Source organism: Cervus canadensis, chromosome 26, assembly GCF_019320065.1.
Source record: "Cervus canadensis isolate Bull #8, Minnesota chromosome 26, ASM1932006v1, whole genome shotgun sequence".
NCBI lineage: Eukaryota > Metazoa > Chordata > Mammalia > Artiodactyla > Cervidae > Cervus > Cervus canadensis.
The window spans coordinates 866,262-883,403 of record NC_057411.1 but is presented as its reverse complement, the minus strand read 5'-3'; the positions used below and the strand labels follow the sequence as shown (position 1 = coordinate 883,403).

General features: G+C 41.6%; 1 protein-coding gene across 5 annotated transcripts; it reads left to right on the top strand.

The window, feature by feature from the left end:
* Positions 1 to 5,057: 5,057 nt before the first annotated feature.
* OCIAD2 (OCIA domain containing 2) lies at positions 5,058 to 16,822 on the top strand. Of its 5 annotated transcripts, none has more exons than XM_043448091.1 (7): positions 5,058 to 5,193; positions 7,656 to 7,783; positions 10,894 to 10,990; positions 12,726 to 12,779; positions 13,096 to 13,143; positions 14,306 to 14,423; positions 15,650 to 16,822. In XM_043448091.1, exons 2-7 carry the CDS (start codon positions 7,718 to 7,720, stop codon positions 15,729 to 15,731), a joined length of 465 nt encoding a protein of 154 aa, XP_043304026.1. In that variant the 5' UTR covers positions 5,058 to 5,193; positions 7,656 to 7,717; the 3' UTR covers positions 15,732 to 16,822. The 5 variants fall into 5 exon arrangements, with proteins under 5 accessions (XP_043304026.1, XP_043304027.1, XP_043304030.1 ...); XM_043448092.1 differs by having other exon boundaries at positions 5,063 to 5,179; XM_043448095.1 differs by having other exon boundaries at positions 5,092 to 5,193; positions 7,660 to 7,783.
* The last annotated feature ends 320 nt before the right edge of the window (positions 16,823 to 17,142 follow it).

The following is a 17,142-nucleotide window of genomic DNA, read 5'->3' as shown; positions in this document are numbered from 1 at the left end:
CAGCATTTGTTTTCTATGCATCCCCTACCTGGCCCTCCCAACTAGAGCCTGCTCTTCAGTCAGTCTCATGGCAGGCTGCTCCTAAGTGCTTATCAGGGTCCTTCTCCCCCACCCCGCTGCCTAAGCTTTCATACCTGTCTCTAGTTTTGCATTTGTCTTCGTGTCTTTTCTGCCCACTGTGGCTAGTGGAGACATATTTATTCTGAGGTTCAGAGCATGAGTCTGGAGCCAAGCCACTAAGGTTTGCATCTCAGCTGTGCCTGTTCCCAGCTATGACCTTGGCCATGTTACTCAACTTCTCTTGGCCTCATTATTCTTACATGTAAAGCTGGAATAATAATACCAGTTTCTCAGGTTTTTAAAAGGCCCTGCAACCATTTGGGGAAGGAAAAAAAGAGAAAAAGAGACTGTGAGTCCCTTGAAATAAAGGACCAGGTATTACTCATTTTTTTAATTCCATGCCTCATTAAACTCATTTACTCATTCTTGAGTTTACACTGTGTTCCATTTACTGAGCAAGATCAGTCCCTGCCCTCAAGGAGCTCAAAGTCAAGAGGAGTGACTATGAACATATCAGCGGTTGAAACATAGCGTGATGACAGCTGAGGGACAGTTCTGAAATGCATGACTCTCAGTCCTGGGTCCCAACTCTGGTCCTGTCACTTCCTGGCTAAGTTACTAGCATCTCTGTCAGGGGACTGCTGTGCAGATGGTCAAAAGGTGAAGAGAGACCAGAGGAACACCTGGCATAGTGTTTAACACATGTTAGTGATAACTGTTACACTTGCACACACATACGTGCCTAACAAATACATACATGTGCACGCACATATACACAATAGGTATCCACTGCAAAGTGCAGTGGGAACCCAGGAGTTGGAAAGCAAGCTTGAGTCTGGCCAAGCTATCAAGAAGAAGTGATCCCTAGGCGTAGTCTTTAAGAATGAATGAGACAATCAGCAAAACTAAAAGATGACCTACTGAATGGGAGAAAATATTTGCAAATTATAAGACTGATAACATTTAATATGCAAAATATATAAACAGCTCACATAACTCAACATCTAACAAGCAAACAACCTGAGTAAAAAATGGGCAGAAGACCCAAATAGAGATTTTTCCAAAGAAGGCATGAAGATGGACAATAGGCACTTGAAAAGATGCTCTATATCACCAAAGAAATTCAACTTAAAAACCACAATGAGGTATCACCTCACACCTATCAGAATGGCTATCATTAAAAAGAACACAAATAATGAACGTTGGCAAGGATGTAGAGAAAAGGGAGCCCTCATACACAGTTAGTGCGAATGTAAATTGGTGCAGCCACTGTGAAAAACATTATGGAGTTTTCTCAAAAAACTAAAAATACAACTACCATATGACCCAGCAATTCTACTCCTGGGTATTTGTCCAAAAAAAACCAAAAAACACTAATTCCAAAAGATACATGTACCCAATGTTCATAGCAGCATTATTTATAATTGCCAAGATATAAAAGCAACTTAAGCATTTATCAATATGAATGGGTAAAGATGTGGTATATATACAATGGAATACTACTCGGCCATAAAAAAAGAACAAAATTCTGCCATTTGCATGTGTGGACTTGGAGGACATAGTGCTAAGTAAAATAAGTCAGACACAGAAAGACAAAAACTGTATGATATCATTTATTTGTGAATCTAAAAAAATACAACAAACTAGTGAATGTAACAAAAAAGAAACAGATTCAGTTATAGAGAACAAACTAGTGGTTAGCCAGTGGGGAGAGGGAAGGGGAGATGGAATTAAGAGGCACAAACTATTATGCATAAAATAAGCTACAAGGATACGTTGTACAACACAGGGAGCAGAGTCAGTATTTTATAATAACCATAAGTGGAGTATAACCTTTAAAAGTTCTGACTATTTTGTACACTTGTAACATATAACACTGCACATCATCTATACTTCAATTTTTTTAAAAATGGGGGAGGGAGGGGTGGAGAATGCAGAAGCGGAAACCCCAGCATATGCAAAAGCATGAAGCATGAGAAGGGAGAACCTCAGCCTCTCTGTAGGACGCCTGAAGGGCCTAAGAGCCCTGTGCTGGGGAGACAGGCAGGGGCTGAATCCTGTAGGGCCCTGCTAATGAATCGGGATCTTTTCCTGGGGACAGCACAGAGCTATGGGAATTGTTCAAGCTGCAGCCTGCTATGAATGTTTTTGCACTTTCTAAATCAGCCACAGTTTCCATAGCATTAGCCAGGGATAATCAACTTTGCCATCATGATCCTGAGGCCCCAGCAGCTACCGAGGCATGACCTAAGAAAGGCTCTGTTCACAACATTGTAAATCAACCATATTTCAATAGAATTAAAAAAAACCAACAACCTGAAACTAACACACTGCAAATCAACTATATTACAATAAATTTTTTTAAAAAATAAAATTTCAGTAAAGAAAGGCTCTGTTTCACATTATCCACTTCTAGGGCTGTGGATATTGTATTTTATCCTAATTCTTTGGGAAGTGATCTGTCCTTTGTGGAAGGGACCCATGTCTTTTCTCTTTTATCTCTGAAAGTACCTAGAACAATACAGGGGCACCTCACATTTGTCCAACCAGTACCAAGTAATGAATTTATATAATCCATGCCCATAGCATATGGGTGCTGCACTTAATCTCTCAGTCATGTCCGACTTTTTGTGACCCTATGGACTGCAGCCTGTCAGGCTCCTCTGTCCATGGGGATTCTCCAGGCAAGAATATTGGAGTAGGTTGCCATGCCCTCCTCCAGAGGATCTTTCCAACCCAGGGATCAAACCCAGGTCTCCCATATTGCAGGTGGTTTCTTTACTATCTGATGGATAACTTCTAGTTATTTCAGACAATTAAGTAGAATATTCTGGTGGAAAGTAGGAATGAGGGTAGGGATATAGACTCTATTGTAGCAAGATGTTAAAAGGTCAAATGCCTGTAGCATATTTGTTGGAAAATAAACTTTGGTGTAACATAGTTACACTGTGAATAGTTACTATTGAATAGTTACAACTATTCAATTTTATCACAAAACTGATTAGAAAGCTCTTCCTTTTAGACCAGGAAATAGAGTTATTTCTGACTTCCGATAACACAAAGCAAAATTAGAAACAGAATTGTATCTCCTTTCATTTAGAGGGGGGTAGTGGGAGCGAAAAGAAAGCAGTGAATCACATGGAGGAACAGTGGTCTGGAGCTGTACTGGGAGGAACACAGATTCTCCCAAACAGTATCCTGACAGGCAGCCTTTGAACTCAGGTTCATTGAGTTCATTCATTCATTCAGCAGCTCTTCACTGGGCTGTTTCAAATATGAGATGCTAAGTATACAATGGTGGGCAAAATAATACCATCTTGTTCCCTATCTCAGGAAGAGGACACTGAGGCAGGGGATATAAATTTTAAAGGGGTAAGCACACCAACAGGAGTGTTCATGATAACGCATGATAAGTGCTATGAACAAGGAAAAGGGAGACCCACTTTAGAGTGTCTGGGGTCAAGGCAGATCCCCATGAGGAAGAGTCAGAGAAGAATGAGCAGGAAAAAACCAGCACAAGTCTGATGGGAGAGGAGTCCAGGCAGGGGGAGGCTCCATGCCAGGCTTCACTCAGGTGGGAAGAACTGGGTAAACACCAGGAACAGAAGGAAGGCCCAGTGGATGGCGGAGGGGCTCAAAAGAGGCCAGAGGCGTTAGAGACTAATTAGGACAGTCGGAAAAGATGTGAAATGACAAGGGCCTTCCATGTGACGCACAGCCTCTCCTCCAAGTCAAGACGTTCCCTGAGTCCCAGTGGCATGTTCCAGGGAGGAGTCGCAGCTGAGGTTGGGGAGAGTGACCCAGGTAGTAAAGAGGTGTCTTTTATTTTTAACTTAAATACTTTACCGACAAAGGTTTGTACGGTCAAAGCTATGGTTCTTCCAGGAGTTATGTGTGGTGTGAGAGTGGGACCATAAAGAAAGCAGAGTGCCAAAGAATTGATGCTTTCGAACTGTGGTGTTGGAGAAGACTCTTGAGAGTCCCTTGGACTGCAAGGAGATCCAACCAGTCAATCTTAAAGGAAGTCAATTCTGAATATTCATTGGAAAGCCTGATGCTAAAGCTGAAGCTCCAATACTGTGGCCACCTGATACAAAGAGCCAACTCATTGGAAAAGACCCTGATGCTGGGAAAGATTGAAGGCAGGAGGAGAAGGGGACAACAGAGGATGAGATGGTTGGATGGCATCACCGACTCACTGGACATGAGTTTGAGCAAGCTCTGGGAGATGGTGAAGGACAGGGAAGGCTGGTGTGCTGCAGTGCATGGGTGGCAAAGAGTCAGACACCACCGAGACTGAACAACCAGTGTGGCCTTGCACAACTCGGTTGCCTGGTCCATAAAATGCACATAACAGTATTCACCCTAAAGAGGTGTAGAAAAGATTGCATAGGGATCGGCAAAATGAGTGAAGGGCAAAAAAAAAAAAAAAAAAGAGTGAAGGGCATCAAAGGTGGAAAATTCCAGTTATAAAATAAGTCACGGGGATGTAACGTACAGCATGGCAACTATAGTTAATAATATTATATATATATATTGCATATTTGAAAGTTTCTAAAAGAGGAGATTTTAAAAATCCTCATCCAAGGGGAGGGGTGGGGTAACTTTTTTTGGTAACTACAAATAGTGAGGGATGTTAACTAGATTTACTGCGTGATCATTTTGCAACGTATATAAAATTGAATCATTATGTTGAGCTCCTAAAATTAATGTAACGTCATGCCAATTACACTGCAAAAGAAAAAACAAGCCTGCAGATAAGTGGAAGTAGCCGCCTGGTCCAAGGAGGGTGTTCAATAAATGGTTGTGGCTGTTTTTGTTGGGAGGAAAGGAGTTATTTGAAAGGCAATCGAGGAAGTATTCGGTAGACTCTACCGGTGTCTGGACAAGACTTGGGGGTGGAGTCGGAGATTCCAACAGGAGCCGGGTTTCAGCCGGGGCAGTTGTGTGTGGGTGTGAGGCCACCAACAGAGAAAGCGACTGCGAGGCGGGGGATGGGGTGTACTTGTTGAATGACTCACGCGAGGAAGCGAGGGCGGGCGCCGCGGGGGCGGAGCGAGGGGAAGAAAGAGGCGGAGGGAAGCTCCAGAGCCCAGGCGAGGTCCTGGAAGCGAGCGCGGTAAGGGGACCACGGTAAGGGCTCCGGGGGTCGCCGGGGGCGGGCGCGGGCACCGGGGAAGCCGGAGCATCGGAGCTGCAGCCGCGGCCGCCCAGGGTGGCGAGCTTGGCTGGGCGCGCGAGGGAGACGCGGCCTGCGAAGCGATCTTCAGCCCCGCGGGTTGCCCTCTTGGGGGGTGGGGGCAGGTGACAACGGGTGCAATAGCGAGAGGGGGTGGCCTTCTTTGACCACATAACTTCTCGTGTCCTCAGGATGGTGGTACTTAGCCTAGAATCGCCCTTTACACCCCCTCCCCTCTGGCCCGGCTCCGGATGCGACCCCGGATAGCAGCAATTTCCTGCAAGCTGATCCCGCCCCCGACCCCCCAACTCCCCGCCCCTGCTCCCCTACCAGAAAGTGCAGGGACCCGCCCTGGCTGTGTCCGATCACACGCCCCCACCCCCTATCCTGCCGATCGCCTCCCTCCCACTGCCCACCTGTCAGGACTTCTGACACCCCACCCTCAACAGCTAAAGAAGCAGAGGGACCCCAAACCAGATCTGGGCATAGGGTGGGGGCTGCACCTGAAGGCAAGACCCTGAGAAGCCCAGCTTAGATGTGGACTGAAGACTAAGTGCGTGTGAGGGGACTTGACCACCAAAGCCCAGTTGTAGTGTTTTTGCTTCCAGGTTTGAGGCAATGGCCTAACTAGGCAAAGATAATCTAATTTGGTCTTATGTCAGCAAAGACTTCCTGGAAGTCCTCAAGAAATAGGGTGCTCAGGTTCTGAAAGCTGCCCTTTACTGCTCACACACTCACTGTGTGCTGGGTGTGGAGCTGTTGACTTACGGACCTCACCCCTCATCCTTGTACTAGCCCCTTAAGGTCCATTACCCACACTTGGCAGTTGAGAAGCTGCGGCACAGACACTTCAAGTCACTTACCCCAAAGCCAGGCTACCAAGTAGTCAGGATCTGAACTCAGGTCTTCCTGATTCCGAGACTTTCCACCCTAGGGCATCATACTCCCTCTACAAGAACATCAAGCACCTAGAGTGAAACTTGGTCAAGTACGGATCCCCTTGGCTGATATTCCTGGCAGCTTAGTAGGAAACTGAATTGTGTCTGAAAATATGTTCATTTTGCATGGAAGTCAGTGGTTGTCATGGAGCCCAGACCTGCAGAGGGCAGTGGCCTGTTGACAGGGCAGGAGGTTGGGTAGGTTTCGTGGTCCACCTGGACTATGCCCGTTGTTGCCAAACCGCTTTTCTAAGCCACGTGATACTGATGATTCATTTCTTCCTCAAACACTCTTTCCTCTTTGTATCAGAGGTTCTTTCTCAGTCCTCTCCTTGGCCTGCTGTTGTTTTTCCTCCTGTTGGTATTCCCTTGGTCTCGATGTTCACATTCTCCAGTACTCTTCTTACACAATTTTACTCCTGTTTCCTACTCTATCTGTCATCTCCGAGATGGCAACTTCCAAAATGATCTTTCCAGCCTACTCTTTATCTGTAAGTCTAGACCCAAATCCTCAAATATTCTAATCCCTAATGGCTAATCCCAATGTATGCCCCGACAGGCACCCAAATCCAACATTTCCAGATGCAAAATTGTCATCTCTAGCCTTCCCACAAGGGTCTTGGTTCAGGCCTCTTCACTTCATTCCCTAGACTATGATAGCACTTTCCAACCTGGTTTCCCTGCCCCTGGAGTCCATCCACTCTCCACAGGCCATCTTGAAAGCTCAGGAGCCTTAGTCTTGGGTGTCTTCAGACCTAACCAGAGCGAACATGCCTTCTTTCCTCTCCTTCCTCAGCACCCTGTGCCTACTTCTAGGGAAGACTTCTACATGTTGTATAACTGCCTGTCTTCCCTGTAGACTGTGAGTTACTTTAGTATTGATTTCATCTTATCTTTTGTATCCTTTGGTCTGGCACATAATAGACACTCAGTAAATATTTGTGTAAGCTAATGACCTTGTAGTGAATTGAAATTTTTTCAGGGTAGTTTATAAGTCTTAAGGGCTTCCCTGGTGGCTCAGATGGTAAGGAATCTGCCTGCAACACGGGAGAGCCAGGTTGGATCCCTGGGTTGGGAAGATCCCCTATAGAAGGGAATGTCTACCCACTCCAGTATTCTTGCTTGGAGAATTCCATGGACAGAGGGAGCCTGGTGGGCTACACGGTCCATGGGGTCACAAAGAGTCAGACACGACCAACTGACTAACACTGTAGGTGGTAAACCAGTTCACTGTGCCTTCTTTGACATCTCACTTCACTCCACCTCTGATCTGTCACCATCGGTCTGTTAGTGTGTGTGTGTGTGTGTGTGTTGCTGGGGAAGGAGCATTAGAAAGTGAGTTTGCAGGTGGTTGGAAGTTAAGATTAATGACAAAATGAAAGTAAGTTTTCCAAATAGGGGAGTTGATCCCAAGGGTGTTTTTATGGTTGACATAAATGTTCAGTCACTGCACGGTAACTCTCTTCTACTTTCCTTAGATAGTGGGTCAACAAGGAAGCTGAGTCCACTCAACTAGAAGAGAAGCAAAGACAAGGTCATCATGGCTTCAGTGTCCACACATGAAAACCAAGAAAAAAGTCCCCATTTGCCACCACCAAGCAAGCAGGTATGTATTTATAATTTGAAGTCTGCCATCTGAAGAGGAATATCATACAGGACTTCCCCTTAAACCTCATCCTTGATCAGTTGTCTTACTTTTCTCTGCCTGGCACATTGTAGGATAGGCTCAAGGAAAATAGAACGGAGAAGGAAAGTATGTTTCTGGCTGTCTTGAAAAGGAGACTTTTATTTACAAAATCTTTTCTTTACTCTTCCCTGTTTAGAATTCAACTTAACTAACTCTTCTATAGGTTGTCAGTGACTGAAGAGGTTTCCTTTAGCAGAGCAAAACTCTTTATTGACTCTAACAGAATGCCACATGATGCGTGTTTTTTACATTTCTGTTACCAAGGCTAATCGTGCTAAGAACATGCTGCTAACAGTTGTTACTGTTTGAGATGGCAGAGCCCTTAACTACTAAATTAGTCATCAGATGGAGAACCCAAGTGTTAACTGGGGCACAGTTTTTCAGCTTGTTGAGAATGAAGATTATGTGTCTTAGGGACACATGAATGAAGAAAAGAGAAGGCATTGTGATGGGTAAATAGAGTGCATGTTCTCTGAGGTCAATTTTTCAAGCTAAAAATGGGTTATGGAGATTATATTTAAGAGCAAAGTTTAGGAGAGGCAAATAGACAAATGATATCATGTCACCAGGAAAAGAATTTAGACACCCAAGTTGCCTCTGTGAAATGGAGAGCCATAAAACATTTATGGCTCTACAGAAAAGGCTCACCAGAGCTCCCTGGGGACACTCTCTGCTGGTATTTCAATCTTGACTGCAGGACTCAGAGCAACTGTGATCATCAGGTTCCCTGACCCTGCATGTGTGTGTGTTTACGGGAGGGGAAGGAGAGAGATGCTTATTTCTGCCACAGCCACAGGCAGAACCAAGAAGAAATATTTACACTGGGGTAAGGAGGAGTGTTTGCTGAGCTAACATAAGTGGAGCATAAGAGCTGCTCACCCTGACCTCCGCTTCCGCCTGCTGCCCTGTGGGGAGCTGTAGAGGAAGAAGAGCGGAGTTGCCTGCCCTGGTGGTAGGTAGAGCCCTGAAGGCATCGGCACCACAGGATCCTTGTACCTCACCATCATGCGTGTAAAGTGTTTGGCACAGTGCCTGGCCCGGGGGCAAATGCTCGACAAATGGTAATCACCATTCACACTGACGTCTACTACAGAAAGTCCAGAAAGAACATTTGCAAAATCAACAGGGTGAACTGCAAAAGCCATAGACCTGCACCTCAACAAGAAAATCACTAAAATTCCAAGAGATAAAAGGCAAAGCACCTACATAAGTAATTCACAAGCAAGGAAATATAAGTGTGATTTAAGGAAAATTTTCAATAAGGCTTGTTTTCTAAAAACCAAATGAATCACCCACGGAATGGGAAAAATTATTTATGAATTATATATCTGATAAAGGTTTGGTATCCATAATATATAAAGTGCTCTTACAACTCAGCAACAGAAAGACAACCTAATTAAAAAATGAGCAAAGGGCTTGAATAGGTATTTCTCCAAAGAAGATATACACATGGCCAAAAATCTAATGAAAAGATGCTTAATGTCATTAATCATTAGGAAAATGCAAATCACAACCACCATTTCACAACCACTAGCATGACCCCAATCAAAAACAGAAACAATTTAGCTTTTTAGTTTAAACAAATTATATAATTTATATTAAAAGTATTTAATATGCTAATTTTAAAAAAGAAATACTCGGGTTCAGCCCCTGGTAGGGGAACTAAGATCCCATAAATTGCACAGTGCAACCAACAACAACAACAAAAGAACAAAAACAGAAAATAACAAGTGTTGACAAGGATATAGAAAAATTGAAAACCTCATACATTGTTGGTGGGATTGTAAAATGGTGCAGCTCCTGTGGAAAACAGTTTGGCAGTTCCCCAATAAGTTAAACACAGAGTTACAACCTGGCCCAGCAGAGCGGAAAACAAAACCTTGTACAGGAATGTTCCCCCGGCAGCATTATTCACAATAGCCCGACAGTGGAAACAGTCCAGGTGTCTATCAGTGGGTGAATGGATAAACAGAATGTGTTATGTGCATACACTGGAACATTACTGAGCCATAAAAAGAAATGAAATACAGATACATGTTACAACGTGGATGAACCTTTGAAACATTAGCAGCGGAAAAGAAGCTAGCCACACAAGGTCACATGCTGTGTGATATTATTGTTTGTACAAAATATCCAGAATAGGCAGATCCAAAAGGCAGATTTGTGGTTGCTAGGTGATTAGGGAGTGAGGAGAGACTCCTCAGTGGGTATGGAATTTCCTTTGAGGGTGATGAAAAAGTTCTGGAGCTAGATAGATGTGGCTGCACAATATTATAGATATACTTAATGCCATTTATTGTATACTTTATTTTATTGTTATATATTTTTAAATTGTTTTTTATTGTATACTTTAAAATGATTAAACACATTTTTGTAAACCAACTATACTTCAATATAGAATTTTTTAAAAAATAAAGTATACCAGAGTATGAAAAAAAATTTTAAGTAAAATGGTTAAAATGGTAGCTATTATGGGTATTTTACCACAATAAAAAATTAATGAGTCACTGAACAACAAAAGATTACAACCCAGGGAGTGAGTAGCATTGCAGGGGAAGTGACTGCGTGCAGAGTCTAGAAGTAAGAAGAAAATGTGGGGACTTCCCTGGTGGTCCAGTGGCTAAGAGTCTGAGCTTCCAATGCAGGGGGCCAGGGTTCAGTGCCTGGTCAGGGAACTAGAGCCCGCATGCCACAACTAAGAACTAGTGCAGCCTAGTTAAATAAATATTTAAAAAAGAAAATGTGGCCTCAGCAGTAACGCATTCTGACCAGATATCTGCTTCATGCTCGCTAGACCATGGATCACTATTTGCGTCTCAAAAAAATTCTTTTCTTGCTCAAGTTCACCCAGCACTTGCATCTGGAAAACACTGGCTAAAACCGGCTATTGCTCAGTGCTGGCAGCCGGGATCTAAGGCACACACGCTGTGCGACCAGAGGGAAGGGACCTCCCTGCCCTCCTCGAGGGAAAATAGAACAGATGCTTTTCTGATGATTTCAGTCAACTCATCGTGTAACTTCCCTTGCAGAGTCTGTTGTTTTGTCCAAAATCAAAACTGCACATCCACAGATCAGAAATTTCAAAGATTATCCGGGAATGTCAAGAAGAAAGTTTCTGGAAGAGAGGTAATCGCACCCCTCTTGATGGTTGTTAACACTGTATTTGCTGCCTCATATAAACTGCCTAATATCATATTAGAATTATGGTAATGATTTTTTTTTTCTTTGAGCAGAAATCTTGCATAATTCTGGGAAGAACATTGGTATCTGAGGCTGTTTGGAATTTAAATCCATATTGAGACCTTTTTAAGGGTAGGGACAATATCTGATTTAGGAGCTGTTTACCCTCCTTAGCAAAAAGTGATTCACCCCTAACACTCTCCTTCATGCGACTGAGAAAGTGAACCAAGAGTGTTAACTTAGAATTTCTTGAAAGAGTACACCTTCTACAATTCCACTGGACTCTAACCTTCATCAAGTTCAGGTTCATTGCTTCCTCTCAGAGCCAAACACAGTGCTTCACATATAAAAATATGTGAACCAGTTAAATATTTGTGGAATGAATGAAGAGTGGGAGCATCCCGTTAATACTTCCCTTACAGTGTCTTGAAATAACCTTTTCTGCCAAGTCTCTTTCTCTTTCTGGGCCTGCTTTATATAAGACAAGGGTGTGAATTCAGGCACTACATTAAAGTCCCATCTAATTTTAAAAATTCATGACTTGTCATTTGAAAATGTCATACTAGAGCCTGTAGATATAGTCCCAATATTGCTGGCATAGAGATAATTTTACTTTGAAATACTCATTTTGATTTCTTAAATCATTGAAATCCAGTATCAGTTGTTTTGGAAATAACACTGCCTAGAAGTTGATATTTGCTATGCATTACTGATTACTGATTATGCTGCTAGAAATTATTTTCTGATAACCCATGAGTAAGTAATTGAATTAAGCCCCTAGTAGTCTAACATTACAGTATGACCCATTTGCCTACCATCAGGTAGATAGATCTGAGTGGAAAAGCTGGTTGCTATTTGATTTGTCTTGGTTACTAGGAAGAGCTAGCAACTAAGCCAAATCAAATAGTGTATATATATATATATATAATATATATATATATTATATAATAATCCTAATAGATATGTTAGTATATATTATATAATATATATATATATAATCACTTCTCCCTGCTTTGGGAAGAAGTCATTTGACACATTTTGACTAGAAACTGCTTTTGCCAGACTAATGTGCCTGTTTTTAAAAATCATCTCTAAACATTGCCCATGTTTACTGCGAATGTAGTAATTTTCAGAAAATAAACATATCCAAATCATACAACAAAATGGCGTTAAAAGACAAAAGCAGGGCACTGTCCTAAACAGGGTGTGCAGTTTGTTGTCTTTTTTTTTTAACTTTTATGCAGGATTGAAATTTTCCAAACATACAGCTAACGGCAATTCCCGAATTCCCCGACTGAGTGCATACACACGTGAAGATGCCTGTGTTGTATGTAGTGATGAGAGTCCGATGCATGATGGGTGTTGGAGATGGAATTGCAGCGAGTCTAGATTTTGTTGTTAATGCTGTGCATTAGGTTGAGTGCCTGGGTAAGACCCCAAGACAATTGGGGTCAAATAAGTAAATAAGTAAAATAAATAAAGTAAGTAAATAAGTAAAGTTTAAGTTTTTAAGTTTGTAAGTTTATAAGTAAAATAAGTAAATTGTCAAATAAGTAAAATAACAAATGACTAAGATCTCACAGCCAAAGTAAGAAGAAAAAAACAGAGTAATTCTCCCTGACCTCTAGGGGAGGTGCCAAATTTCAAAATACCAATACTGAAGGGCTTTTTTGTTTTACAGCTCTGCCTTTTTCTCTTGTAAGCATGCTTGTCACCCAAGGACTGGTCCATCATGGTAAGTAAGAGTCGGTATTTGGTAAATGTTTTAACTGAAGAGAATCCAGTTTTCTGTGGTCCTCCTGGCAGGCTTTGGTACAATATTTGGCATTTCTGTTTTGGTGAAGGATTTATTTATACAGACTTTTGACTGTTTCTAGTCTATGTCCCCATACTTCTTTCCCAAATATGTCCTATTCCCTGGAATGAGTGACTGTGTTAGGTTACATGGCAAAGGGAAATTAAATTTGCAGGTGAAATTAAGACCTCTTTATCCTTTATTAATTTAAATGTTATAAAATGAAATAATAATGTCTTTATACATTACTTCCTAGGTTATTTAGCAGCGAATCCAAGATTTGGTTCATTGCCTAAAGTTGCACGTAAGTCATAGAAGTTAAAAAACAAAGCTTCATTTTTATAAAAAGGAAATGTTTATAGTAACTGGAGATAGGAATGTCCAGGTAAACCTCTCTGAAACACTAGTCTCCAGTTTTTGCCATATTGCAGTTTTTTAGTTCATTCGACACTTTCTGACAGAAAGCTGAGCAGTAGGGACTTCACCTTAGTCCTCCCTAAAGCGTGGCCTAGGAGGGCCTGGCAGGAGACACAAGAGGACGTTGCCAGCAGAGCCTCTGAACAATAGCTCCACAAGGGATTTTAATTTTTTAGTTTGGCCAATCTTTTCCAAATATTTTCTGTAATGGACACGATAAATGAATAGCTTTTTAAATCGGGGCTTTCTGAAAATGTTGTTTAGTTGCTAAGTCATGTCCGACTTTTTTGCGACCCCATGGACTGTAGTCCACCAGGCTCCTCTGTCCATGGGATTCTTTAGGCAAGAATACTGGAGTGGGTTGCCATTTCCTCCTCCAGGGGATCTTTATAACTCAGGGACTGAACCTAAGTCTCCTACATCGGCAGGCAGATTCTTTACCACTGAACCACCAGGGAAGCCCATTTTCTAATATACATTTACCATAAACTTAGGCTTTCACCTTCTTGCACTGGTTATGCAGAGAACTTTTATGTCTACAGAAGATGCATTCTGGGGTACCATCCAAAACCTCATTCCCGGCAGGAATAGCAGGTTAGAAATGTTTTCCATGGTCTTGCCTCATGAGCTCCCTCCGCTGCCTGGAAGATAATGTGGCTCCCCATACTCCATCCACACAGAGAATAAAGGGGTCTCCTACCTAGTGATTTGGAGGCTACCCAAAGCCACAGCTCAAGTCCCACCTCTCCCTTCCTGGGTGACTTCACAGACTTGTCTGCCAGTTGGGCTGCCCTCTGGCTGCCCGTGTCAGAGCATCACCTGGGCTTGCTGTAACCTGACCCTTCTACCTCCAGTTCAGAACTGAGGAGATCAAAAAGTCTCTAGTTCCCAATCCTGCTCTTTAATAGAGCTTCATTCCCAGAGTTTTGTTCCTTGATTTAGTAAGGTACTTTTGATGTAAGAATTATTGCTGTTAATAAAGTTCTAGCAGACAATGGAGGAGATTCCAAATATTTAAGTTGTTTATCTTTCCTAACCTGCTTTTACAGTTGCTGGTATCTTAGGATTTGGCCTTGGAAAAGCATCGTATATAGGAGTGTGCCAGAGTAAATTCCATTCCTTTGAAGGTCAGCTGCGTGGAGCTGGTTTCGGTCCCGGGCATAATAGGTTTGTACTCTGTTTGGTTAAGGGATTATAATGAAGGTAACTATTAAAAAGTGAATGAAAGGTCATTCAACTGTTTGTAATATTAAAATAGTTTTTAACATTGATATGTTGAAAAAAATTCAAAGTTTGAGTTGTTGCTATTCAACTTCATTAATAATTATGATTTAACTGAGTTACCTATTTTGTTTGCTCATCAAACATTTAGTAAGTATCTACTGTGTTCAAGGCATTGTACAAGTGTCTAATGAGTGCCTTAATCAGCCGACACACCTTCTACTGTCCCAAGATTACACAAGTTTAACCAGGACTCTCAATTGCAAGACTTCTCAGAGCCTTTACTATTAATATAAGTTGTGATGCTCATGAGGGTATACTAGCAGTAAGCCTGGAGTTAGCCACATTACCTCTGCTGTTAGAATCACCGGGTTCAAAAGTAGTTCTGTTTACTTAGTAAGTTGTGTGACCTTGGATATGTTTCTTAAACTCTCAAATCTTCAGTTTTCTCATCTGTATAAAATGGTGATCACAATTTTCTTATGGGATGTTGTAAGGAATAGGAATGATTGTTTATGACACTCAGTGAGTGCTCAGTGAATAATAGTTATTTCTACCGTGGTACTATAGGACTGCTGTTGGGGACACCTTACTCTAAACACCCCATTCTTGTTTGAAAGGCAGCACAACACGCTGACAACACTGGACAGGAAGATCATTATTGGCCTCCTGGTGATGAGATTCCAGGAGCCTGAGACCAAGAAATAGCTCCGACTATTCCTGGGAAAAACAAGCTTGAAAACTTTAGCTTAGAAAACACTTCTAAATAATCTAAAATATGATGTAAATGAATTTATTTACAAAACAGAAACAGATTCAAAAACATAGAAAACAAACTTACGTTTACCAAAGGGGAGAGGGGGTGAGAATAAATTGGGAGTTTGGGATGAACAGATGCACAACCACTATATATAAAACAGATAAACAACAAGGTCTTACTGTATAACCCAGGGAATTATATTCAATATCCTGTAATAAACCATAATAGAAAATAATATCTATATAAACATATGTATATGGAGAACTGAATCACTTTGCGTACACTAGAAACTAACACATTGTGAATTAGCTATATATCAATTACATTTTTAAAAAAATCTCTAGATAATATTGTGTTCAGACTAGAGCTTCCAGTGTCAAAGTACAAACCAACATTTTTGCTTCTGTTTTAGGCACTGCCTGCTTACCTGTGAGGAATGCAAAACAAAGCATGGATTAAGTCAGGAGAGAAGTTCACAGCCTTCCACTTCCTAAACTATGTGTTTGTGGGCACTGAAGTTTCTAAAAGCATCTGACTTTGTACACCTTTAAAATGTCAAGTGTACTTTAAAGTAACTTACTTATTGTGAAACAGCAACATTGTGATTCTCTTGCTCTGTTGAAATGCTTTCCCGTTAATTCTCAATCAAATTGAGCAGTCCATGTTTTCTGCTATTTAAGAACATGTTGGGAGCATTCATATACCAAATAACATTGCATTGCATTCTTATTTCCTTACAGCTAAATGAAAGAGTTTGAAGTCTTCTCTGATTCACCCCCATTCACCCCCATTTCATACTTGCTTTTGTTCAGGGTTTTAAGATCTCTGATAGAGAACAGGAGTGAATGCTGAGAAACTTGGGAGTTCATGCCCAAAGAGAACCAATGTGTATGGAGGTAGAAATACAGAAATACAGGAAAGACTGTGTCTATGGGAAGTGGTTTCTAAAATGTAGGGGCCAAGCTCTTTTAACTTAATGAAAAATATTTCATTTGAGAGCGTTACAATGTAAATCAGCTGTCCTTTTAGTGACCTTAGTGATTCTATGTCTGCCCGGTATGGTGAAGTTTTGGAAAAGCTGGCTGTTTTAGGTTACTTGCTTAGCTCATGGTCAGTTCTTGAGAACTAGGGCTCTTTTATATGCTGCTGGTGGCTTTAAAGAATAAACACAACTTCTCCAAATGTCCCTCCGGAACAGTTTGCATATTTCTGGGAAGAATCACTGGAAGAATTAATTCAGACACTGATAAACTTCAGGGTTTTAAGGGAGCTCAGAGGGAGCCAATCCAACCCCAAGAGTTGCATTCTTATTCTCATGCCAGGTTTTTTTTGCATGAAGACAAACTCTCCCACAGGGGACCTTTTGTCTTTGTTAGGTTGTCTGAGCGCTACATGAAAACTTCTGCATCTTTGTCCTTTCTCAGGAAAATGCTTTATACATGTGTCACCATTCATTTAATGAAGATGTGTATATGTACACTTTACGTTTTACTTAATTCATCTTAAAAACTGTATCATGGAGGTAAAATGGAAAACCTCATTGAAAGTTAATGCTTAAAAATAAAAAAAAATTCAAAGAAAAAAATTAATGCTTGATATATATTTTATTTTCTACATCAAAAATATTTAGAAGTTTTTTTTTTTTTTATGGATATTAGGTGTATGAAATGGAGTAATTTTGACCATGTCTCTTTTTATAGTATGGGCTACTCTTGTGGCTTATATGGTAAAGAATCTGCCTGCAATGCAGGAGACTTGGGTTTGATCCTGGGGTAGGGAAGATCCCCTGCAGAAGGAGATGGCAAGCCACTCCAGTCTTCTTGCCTGGAGAATCCCATGGGCAGAGGAGACTATTGGGCTTTAGTCCATGGGGTTGCGAAGAGTCAGACACAACTGAGCAACTAA